Raw genomic sequence first — 11,054 nt, 5'->3', positions numbered from 1 at the left:
CTTGGACTAATTGCCTTAGAAATGTTGGCCTTCGGAGTCCTGTCTTTGTTGATAAAATAGAACTGTGCCAGCAGATCTCCTTTACACAGTTTTAAATCAATTTTGCAATCAAGGTTTCTGTTTATAAGCTCTTTGGGCTTAATTTCACTGCAAAGCTAACCTGAGTTATAACTTATTCCAGTTATAACTGGAATCCTTTCTACATAAAAAATATGAAGTCTTGGCCTGCAGTTGCTTTTCATTTGAGGCAATGAGTTTAACAGGAAGATATAGACCAAGTGTCTATCTTGTCAGCTGTACTGTGAGCAGTTTTGCACCATTTGAATGCTGTTGGTCTTCCAATGCCTTCCCATTCTTCCATTCTTATTCCCAGGGAGATCCTGCTCAAGCCTGGGCCAGAATGAATAGCAAGACAGCTTGCAGTGCTGCAAAGAGTCATTACTGTTGGCAGAAATGGTTCATGGTTTTATAGCGTGAAGTTTTTAGGGGCAAAACCCAGTTTCAGTGTTCCTGTCTCATCACCCTCCCTTAGCCCTGCCCTCAATGCTCCAGCATCCCTCATTTCTGCCGATACAGCATTTTTAAAGAGTCCTGAAAATACATATATTTTTAAAGAACGGCTCACTGTTTTCCAGCATGGCTTAACACAGTTCTGCTAGCACAATGGTGAGGGCTCCAACATGAGCATGGCAGCAGAAAAGGTTAAAGCAATATTGTTACTAAAAATTTTGCATTGTGAAACTGTCTCTACTACAGGAGGCACAAGTGAAGGTATAAAGAGACGCTCCTGAGGTCAGAGGATGCAAGTGTCTCTTTATCTACTAGCAAGGGGCTTGCAGCTATCGTGAGAGCATGTGGATCACTTGAAAATCCCAACAAAATGTAGTCAGTGCTCGCAAAGCACTGGGGAGGGCTAGTTGTAATTTTCCTGAAAAAAAGTGCTTGAGTCCACATAACTCACTCCTCTGAAATGCAGTCACATCTTTCAGCAAAAAGGATTGTAACACGGGAATCAAAATCTCCAGTAGCAATGATCACTGTGTTGTAGCAGTCACTGGTGGGAAGAGGAAACACAGAGCGAGGCAGGAAATCTATTGCTTTGAAGTATTGAAAAAGTTTCTTCATAACTGGCAGGAATTTTGTTTTGCTGCTCTTAATTTAAACGATGCTATTGAGAGGCAAGAAGGAGGAATTATTCCAAAATGCTGAATATCTTCAAAGAGAGGAGAGCACGTTTTTTGACGGCAACGATGCAAGTCAAATAAGATCAATTCAGATGATGTAAAAAAAGTGGCTCACATAGGATTTTACCTGTAAAGCTTCATCCCGCATGTCTCCATCCAAGCCAAGCACAGTGCTCTGATCCAGCGGGAAAGTGATGCTCATGCTGGGACGGGTGCAGGAGCTTCTCCCACCTGCTTCCCCAACGCCTGCACCTCCCGTGTTGGGGGCCACCTAGCCCGCTCCTCTGCAGCTACGGCACTGCCACAAATGCAAGTCTTGCTATAAAGGAAAATGAAAATCACAGCCAGTTTACATGGGTGGCCTTGGCCGTGAACTGTGGTCATTCAGCAGTACCCTGAAGAGAGAGAAGGTGAATGAGGCAGGAACCTCTTAATGTCTTTTACTCTAAGTCAGAGATTTTCTTTTATCCAAAAGTCTTGAGAGCCTTACATCAGAAGGAGGTGACATGACCTGTGATACTTACTCAAAATATGCATGTATAATAGCACCCAAGGATCTCGTGTAATCTGTTATGTTGGACATTGTATGCTGAAAGGTTTGCAACCTAAAAGGCTGTTTTTAATTATCCACTAAGGGCGAATCTAGCTCTAAACAAAATACACAGGAAAACATGGCTGCTAATGTGCTGGAAATTACTACTGTGTAATAAGTTATGGATCTTGTTTGTTGACTTTGCTATTGGGAAATTCACTGTCTAAATATATTGGCTTGATTTAATAAGGGAAAATCAGGCTGACCTAATAGGTGCCTGGAAGATAAAATAGCAGACACAGAAAACAAAAACAAACCAAAACAACAACAACAAAAGAACTTGAAATAAGACACTTTTTAAAAAAAGCATGTGGAATTTTAAAAGTTAATCAGAAAAAAGCATAAAATAATGATTGCGAGCAGATCGAAAGGACTGTATTAGGTACAAAGGGGGTGGTGCAGTAGAATCAAGCTGCCACATGCGAAATTTTTTAGAGAGAAGGGAAGGTGTTTCAAGAAGCTACACCCACCTGTCTTGTTCTGGGGGGCTGATAAGGCTTTAGAAAAATGGATATGAAGTTTCTTGGTTTTAAAATCTTTTGTTAATCATAGCCTCTTGCAGAGAAAAATAGCAGGGATCAGAGTTACTAAGTACCGCTAATGGACATCATGGTGCTGTGCAGGACTAGAACAAGCAGGAAAACTGAGGAATTCGTGACAAGTAACATCACAAAGAAAATAAATAAATTTAAAAAACCCCACAAACAGATGAGCTGTGTCCAGGGAGCAGAAAGGAGGAAATGTAACCGTATCTATAACCATAGCAACTGCCCCATGATGTTTCTCATCCGAGGCTTCATCATGCTTCTGTGAGGAGCAAGTCTGGGTCCCAAATTACACACCGCAGTTCAGATCTGAAAAAAGAAGGGGCTACCAGATCTCAGGTGGTGCGTGGCTTTCTTTTTTCTTTTTAAGCAACAGTCGTCTTTTTCTAATGGCTTAATATCAGAAGTATGCTTTAAGGAGGGATTTCAATTAAGAAATCTGGCAGTCATGCCCAGGTTCCATTCAGTGGAACTGGCTCCGGTCCTTGTGGGACAAGTGCTCCCTTAATTTCAGATAAGTCTACTTCAAACACAATTGGTGAAGAGGCTTTTTTTTCTTTTTTGGCCTATGTGCTAAGTGAGACACATTGCTTGTAATCATTATATACTAGTTTATTGATTGTGGCTTTTCAGTATTCACTGTAGATAGGCTTGTTTTAACAGATCTGTCAAGAGATGTGTCTGGTTAACAAACAATTACTGACTGAAGGTATAAGAGCAAGCACGGGGATTTTGTCAGGATGTATATAAATACAAAAACGTGAATGTTATTTTCTTTCAAATCTCTGGTATTTTTAAAGAGATCCTATTTTCACGGGGTTTTGAGGGTGGTTCAATATTTTGTTTTCATCTCTGCTTCCTAGACTTTAATATTTGAAAAGACCAGAAAAAACTGAAATTATTCAAAGGAATTCATATATGGAAAACCCATAAGAGCCCACATGACAGATTACACCAGCCCATTGCTTGTAACATGATGTTACCATCAAAATGTATTCCGGTTATTAGGAAAGCTGGAAGTGAGTCAATTATTTGAATAAACAAACAAAAGACCTGGTTGCCCCGTAGTTTGGTGCATCCCTGAGACATCTGCAGGCTCCTTTCCCACGGCCGCTGTCTCATTCCTAAACTAGCAGAGGCTGTTGTGCAAGGCAACCTGAGAACTCCCAATAAACAGGTAGCTTAATGCACGCTTCTGTGGCAATCCCTGCACACCGGGCACCTTTGCGCATTTGGGGCAGGCCTGAGGGATCTGCAGGATCTTGCGTGTATCAAAGGAGGGAGAGAAGGTTTTGCAGCTTAGGGAAAAGGAAGGATCAGCTTATCAGGCCAAAGAGAGGTTCTTGTGGTCCCTCCAAAGGGGACATGCATTCCAACTGCATGGACGAGCTGGGATACAGCAACTCAGTGTGTGAGACACCAGAAGAAGGTAAGAGGGTAGAAGAAGGTGCTAGCTTCAGCTTTTCACCCAAAGACATTTTTTTGTGTGTGTCTAAAAGATGTAAGAAACAGTGATAACTTCAACAAAAAGAAGTAACTCAGCCTTACAACTGACGACGTAGTTCTTAGGAAGCAGTATCCCCACCTGTAAATTCTTAGGTAATTGACTGGGGATAAACAAAAACAACACAGGAAAGAATCAAATCCCGTACATCTGAATTCAAGTTCTTGTGTTGGGACAAAATATGCATGTTTGTTTGAATTTCTTAAGCCTACATTTTCCAAAGCAACTAATGTTTCCCATTTCCATTAAGGTTCCATGCTGGGTATCCAAAACAATGTAAAACTCTTGGCCAACAGGTTTATATTTACCCTGTGAGTCAGGGTAAGACTCATGACATCTCTGCTTATTAGTTCCCCTGTTTTAACGTGTTTGGCCATTGCAAGTTATGACACAGTAAATACATTTGTGTCACTTAGCAACCTCAGCTGTTTCTAAAGGAATGTCTTTTGTTCTTGGAAATCTATTACAAATGCAGGCTACAAAATGATAATTGGGGAATCTAAATTCATCTTATTTGGATGGTGTTCTGGCCTCTCCCTATTCTGCATTTAAACTGTGCACAAGAAATTAATTTACTTTGCACAAGCATCCTTCATTGACACTATTGTTATGAAGAGAAGCTCTGCATATTTAATAGGCATGACAGAAGTTTCTGTTGAAAATAAAAGGCATGAGAAATGCCTGGAGAAACAAAGGACTAGAAAGGACCTAGTCACTGTGTTCACCCAGTTCAAAGTCTCTTACTGTTTTGTAAACAACATTATAAATACTTCGACATTGTGACGCAACACTACATAATCTCTCTCAGGAACTTATCAATCTGATTTATTTCTATACACAATGCCGAAGCCTGAGATCACGCTGTTCCAGCATAAGGGTTTGAAATGTAAACACCTGCACAAATCAAATATTATTTCTTATTTCACATCGACTGGGTTACTGGGTTTCCATAACAAGTTAGAACACGTGCACGATCCTGAACACATACATGTAGTGGAAGGACCAAGATTCCACTGGACTGCAGAAGTCACAGGATTTAAGTGGCTTTTTTGCCTCTCCTTAAGGTTTAAAGCTCAGAAGTCACATCCAGTTGCCCAGGATCAGTACAAAAGGTAAGACATATCAGTTGACCTTAATGTTAAAAAAAATAAGATGTATCCTCAGGAAATGCTATAAAATTATGTCAGAATTTTATAGATGGCCACATAATATAATTGCTACTTGTTTATGAAACTCATACTTCATCCTCTGCTAGGGATATCTGGAAGTCAAGTATTTCTAAAAATACCTTGAAGATCTTTAAGATCTTAAATCACATTCTAAAAACGTCAACAGATAAAGTGAGAGTGCAGATGAACAATAATAATATAAAGGAAACAATTAGTTTGCAACTGTAACATCTTATTAATAGAATGGCCTAGGCAACAATCTGCAGTGGGAATTTTGGCAATCCCAGAACACAAACAGACAATACTGAGAAAATAGTGAAAAAAATAATAGTAATAATTGTGACAACATTTCTTGTCAAACCATTGCTCAGAAAAATATTGTCAGTGGTCAGAAAAATCTTATTGGCAGTTTTCCAACACCTTTCCTCCTTTTATTTTTAAAAGAACCTGCCCCTGTCCTTAATGTTTTGGGGTTTGGTTTTTGGTTTTGGTTTTCAATTGAAATCATTGTGGTAAGCTGCTAAAGTAAAAGAAGTGCTGCAAAACTCATCAGTAGCAGTAGAAGATGAAGTATGATAACTAGGCTGTGATTCTCCCAATCCAAATGAGGACACCTTGCTATAGTGAACTGAGGACTCAGCCAAATGACTTAACGACTCAAACTGAAGAAGCCCCAGATTCTTCAGGGTTGAGCTGGCAGCCAACCTGCCACTTAACTCTGTATCAGGGCACCTTTATGTACAACAGCCACTTTATTGCAAAACCCACTGTTGAAATTGTTCTTATTTCTACAGACAGGCGCTAGCAAACAGCTGACAGTTAATAAACCACCATAGTGATTTCTGCCAGGAACAACTGATGGCGGTGGCAGACAGTTTAGACCTGCTTCTAGAACTGATTTGGGTTTAACTCTGGGAAGGACTCTGGGTGTTGACATGCTGAGATCTGCTCCGCAGGCATATGCACAATTCATACTGAGCCCACTTGGGTGTAGTTTTCCCACATAAATCTTTGAGGGAGGACTTCGGCTCTGGCATGGAATATTCTGTCTTCAACAGCATTTCAGCTTTTCTCTTACTGTGAATAGAGCTACAATACCAAAATGATGGCTGAAGTTCCTGATTCCTCTAGGAGAACCTACACTGAAACATCCTTCTGATAACTCCTTAGGATATGCAAATTTACAACACTCGCTTTGTTGAGGTGGTAAAAATATTAACCATGATTAGTAGCACTCAATGTAAACATTTTCAGTGGGTTTAGTCCTGAAATCCTCAGCAGATACTTACTCAGTTGATTGTCAATAAGCCATCAATGAAGTTTTGCATTTAAAAAGATCTGAGAATATTAGGATTCTGCTAATGCCTGGGCTCTGAGCTCCCTCTCTGTGCACTGATCTGCTCTATCCTGCAACCTTTTCCCAGCACTGCTGTTGGTTAGGGATGCAACGAAGCGCGATTTGTGATTATCATTGCTGGGCTCATGAAAGCCCCAGGTATAGATGTAATCACAAGCAACACTGAGCTTTTGCTGGTATAGCTTATTTTGCCTTTGTGGGAGGAGAAGAAAAGGCTGGAATAAGCTGTACTGGTTTATTGCAGTTTTGCTTGTACAGAATACCAGATTACCTACTCAGAAGTGCTCTGAATATAGATCTCCCTTGGAGCTGAAGTAGATCCAACCACTGCATCTATGCAGGCACGCCTTTATTTCACTTGAAAAGATAGTGCATAATTAGGGAGCAGGGTATAAGTGTTTTCTTAAAAATACTTGGGCATGGGGAAACAAGTTCTCACTTTTTCATTACCTGTAGAACAATGCAATCTGAGTTGTAACGACCAGTTACCAAGAAGGTGCTGAAAATAAGCAAATATCAGTACACTATATATACAAATGAATAAATAATATGCAATTAGGTAGCATGTTTTATGTCCAGCTCACATAAATCCAGCGTGGAAATGTAATAATGGACATGGATACCTAGGCTGGAGCGACCAGTAACATGTCCAGGTGACATGCACGTGTACATACACACGGGGTCTCTTTCATTTCGGACAGCAAGTGAAAGTAGCTCAGGAAAACATGGACGAACAGACCAAAGGACATGCCCTCTCCCTTGCCAACTGCTTCCTGATTTATCAAGGGCACAGAGCTGATAGCAGTTATGTGTGTGAACAACTTCCATTTTACTAGCGGTTCCACAGCAGTGACAACCGCTACATGAGTGAAATTGTTCCGGACTATGCTCCCCGTGTTTTGACATCCAGAAAATGTTACCTAAGGCTCATCGTAGAAACTTCAGCACTCGCTTAAAGGACGTGGTGGCAGTTTCAAGGAAAGGAACGGGACTGGGACAGGAAGAGGCACAGGCAGGACGGAGCCTTGGTCCAGGTGATGCAATAAACTGCAGGCAGGTAGAAAAATAGAGAGAACGCCCATTCACACTTGCTTCACGTATGTTAATTCTAGTGATGGAAAATAAGACCCCAAAGGCGTTTCTATGCCAAAGAATTAAACCGCAAATGAAGGCGCCGCCGGTTGCGAGGACACGGCAGGCGCACCGAGCAGAACGGCCACCACGTCGCGTTGTCACCGCGGAAGCGAGCGCTGTCGCATGAGCGTGTCGCGATCCCGATACTGACTCTGGCGGGCGACTAGCGTAACGTGACCATCACGAGGTGACCCGTCCCCGAAGGCACCGGCGGACCCGGTACCGCTCGGTCAGGGAAAGGCACCGCGTCCACGTGCAGCGTTAACGGTAAAGCAGAACCGCCCGCGGTGCGGCGGGACACGCAGCTACGGGGGCACCGGCACACAGTCACACGGAGCTCTGCCGACCGCTAACGGTTTCCCGGGGCAGCGTCTGTTCGGCCGGCGCGGCTGGGGCAGACGCGGCACCGGCCGAGGAGGGGGCGGCAGGCAGGCAGGCAGGCTTCCCTCTGCGCCCAGGCGCCATCCGCCCTCCTCAGTGTCCCCGGCCTCTCCTCCGGGCACTTGTCCTGAGGCGACAGGACGCCGAAGAGCTCCCCGGCTCCCGCCCCCCCCTCCCGACCAGCGCACTCCGCCGGCCCCTCGGCACCCCCCTTCCGCAAAGGCGCCTGCTCCAGCCGGGCCGCCCCGCCCCCTCACACCCCTCCTGCCAATCACCCTGGCCCCGCCTCTGAGACCCGAGGTGCGGGGTTTGAAAGCGGGCCGGTCCACGCGGCGCGCAGACAGGGGGGGAGAGGGAGCGACGTGGCTGGGGGGCGCGGGGCGGCCTCGCCCGGCTGGTGGTCTATGGCCGCGGGAGCCGCCCTCGCGGCGGCGGATGGGTCCTCGCCACCCGCCGCGTGGGGTGTTGGCGCCGGGAGCGGTCGGCGGGCGGTTGGTCGCGGCGGCTTCCCCCCCCGCCCCGCGCAGTGGGAGGCGCCCGGGATCCCGCGTCACCCATTGTTTACAAACCAACCCCAGCGGGCCGAGCTCCAGCTTCAACCGCAGCCGCCGGAGCCGCGTGTGCTCGCGTGCGCGCGGGGCGGCGGGCGGGCGGCGGCCCCGGTCCCGCTGCGGCACGGCAGGGCAGGGCGCCGGCCGAGATGCCGTGCCGCCCGGGCGAGCGCTTCCTGCTGCTGGAGCGCTCGGTCGCTGTGGGGCAGGCGGGCACCAAGGAGGTGGACGCGCTGGTGGCCAAGCTGGGCGAGGTGCTGCAGCTGAGCGCCCAGCGGGCGCCGCCGCCTCCCCGCGCCCCCAAGCACCTGGGGCCGGGCAGCGCCCGCGACCGCGCCGCCCCTTACTCGCCGCGCTGCAGCGGCGGCGGCCTCCTGGCGCCGCGGGGTCCGGCCCCGCCGCAAGCCCACCAGCAGCACTCTGAGCCGCCGCGGCCGGACAGGAGCGGCCACCAGCGGGTGACCAAGCAGCTGTGCGGCCGGGGCTGGCTGCGGAGCGCCGCCCGCCGGAGGAAGCAAGCGCCGCCGGGGACGGGCGATGGGCCGGCGGAGGAGGAGGACCCGCACCGGCTCCTGCAGCAGCTCATCCTCTCCGGTAACCTCATCAAAGAAGCCGTCCGGCGGCTGCAGCTGGCGGCGGCAGCGGCAGCAGCGGCGGCAGCAGCCTCCACGGCTTCCAGCGGCAGCGCCTCGGCGGGGAGCAGCGGCGCGGACGGCGAGGCGGCCGAGGCGGCGGCGATGCAGCCCCTGCAGTAGCCAGCGGGGACGAGCGGCGGCCGGGGCGACCGCTGGCAGCGGCGGGGCGCCCGGCCGAGCGGACTGCGATGCTCCGCCGCGGTGTAAGTCTCCCTCCGCAGCGGGGCGCTGGGCCCCCCCTCTCGCTGCCGGGCGGGGCCGAGCCGACCCGGGCGCGGCGCGGTCGGTGTCGGTTGGGATGGGGCGGGTGTGCGCCCCCCTGCGCCCCAAGGTCACCCCCGGCGCGGCCCCGAGCCCCACCGATCGCTAACCGTCGGAGGCTGCGCACGTCGCCCGCCCTGAGCTGTTGTGCCCCGTGCCCGCCTCTGCCTTCCCTGGGAGCTCCTCCTCCTTCCCCCCAGCCGGGGCAGCTTGGCCGGGCCGCGGACCCCCCCACGCCGGTCCCTCAGCAGCCGCGGGGCTGCTCCGCCGCCGGGCTCCGTCTCACAGGAGCCATTTGCAATAATTTTCGCTGACCCCGGCGGGAGCCGTTTCCCCCTCTCGAACTGGTTTATTTTATTTTTGTTTTTGTTTGGTTGGTTTTTTAATTATTTTAACGTTTATTATTTTTTCCCTTACCCGTTGTGACTGTATGAAGCAGTTAAAAAAATGTGAATATCAAAGCTGGAAGGCAGCTGGACTTACAATTGTAAAACCTGATGAGTGAATGGAGCCTGAGACGCATTGTTCACATAAGGTAGCTGAAACAAGTTTTTTCTACCAAAAACAACAAATCCACCCTTCCCCGGCAAACTCAATGGCTCAAATACAAGATGCAGCTGTTGATTTTAAATATATGCACTTCGTACCGGAGTGTTTAAAATGTGTTCCTGATTTACAGGACTTGCCGTCTTAATTAACCTGTCTGTATTGAATAAACGTGGTCTTGTTTTTATTTTGGGGTCTGTGTCTCATTGTTAAGGTGAAGTGAATTTTGATTCATGTGAACAAAACTCTGTGGCTGATGCTCCAGTGGGCACGTTTCCCTTGATCTTCTTTCAGTTGCAAGATCTCCATTTTGCAGACAAAAAAAAAAATCCCCACAACAATCCGCATAGTCTGATGCAGTGGGACACTGGTTATTAATGCACAGAGATGCAACTGAGCCCCTTTGTTTGCCAGCAGTGTTCATTCGTAAGCTGTGAGACAGCCCTTCGAGCAGTAGAGAATGTGGCTGTTGGAATTCTTAAATCGTTCTGAAACCAAAATTAGGTATCTTGTATTGGGGAAGAAACAGCCTGTGTTCGTTATGTGGGGTTTTTTTTGGTTTTTTTTTTTGGTTTTCTTTCTCCAGGGAGAGGGGAAATATACTCTAAAAAGGAGGGCAGAGAGGTCTAGGCAGTGTTTTAAAATATATATATATATATATCTGTAAAACATAGAATTTGATGCTGATGATGATTAAGTTCCAATATCTATTCTGAGTATCTTCCTTGGTAAAACCTACGTTAGGGTTTTAGGAGTCTAAGAATGAGCTTCAAGATCAGAACTAAACACATCAGACAGACTGGAGCATAACAATCTCCCAACCCCCACTCAATTTGAGGTAAAAGCTGCTCCTTTGAAGAGGTAGCAATCCCACATGAAAGAAAATGGAAGATGTTTGCTTTTGTCCAAGAGAGCAATTTGAGCAGCTATGTTTACTTGTGTGATTAGTTCTTTCAGGAATACATTTAATCCACAAGATATTGTGTTTTCCTCTGCATCCAGCTACTGATAGAAAGTGATGCTGAAGGTTTTCATAATGTCTCACTGAATTCCTCATGTTCTAGGAACAGTATGTGATGTTATTATTAGCTTTATCTTTATTAGGTTATTAGTAGGGTGCAGTTTTTTCATACCAATGCATGTAAAATGCAAAGGAAGAAATTCAACATATTTTAGAACCTCCTAAATTACTAAC

At 47.1% G+C, this 11,054-nt stretch overlaps 1 protein-coding gene across 1 annotated transcript; it reads left to right on the top strand.

The window, feature by feature from the left end:
- The first annotated feature begins 4,656 nt into the window (after positions 1-4,656).
- LOC135578673 (GSK-3-binding protein-like) lies at positions 4,657-10,046 on the top strand. Its single transcript, XM_065054009.1, has one exon. It carries the CDS (start codon positions 8,567-8,569, stop codon positions 9,170-9,172), a length of 606 nt encoding a protein of 201 aa, XP_064910081.1. The 5' UTR covers positions 4,657-8,566; the 3' UTR covers positions 9,173-10,046.
- Positions 10,047-11,054: the final 1,008 nt, after the last annotated feature.

The sequence above is a fragment of the Columba livia genome, chromosome 2, assembly GCF_036013475.1.
Source record: "Columba livia isolate bColLiv1 breed racing homer chromosome 2, bColLiv1.pat.W.v2, whole genome shotgun sequence".
Lineage (NCBI taxonomy): Eukaryota > Metazoa > Chordata > Aves > Columbiformes > Columbidae > Columba > Columba livia.
Note: the sequence above shows the minus strand (reverse complement) of the source record. Positions and strands in the feature narration are given on the sequence as shown.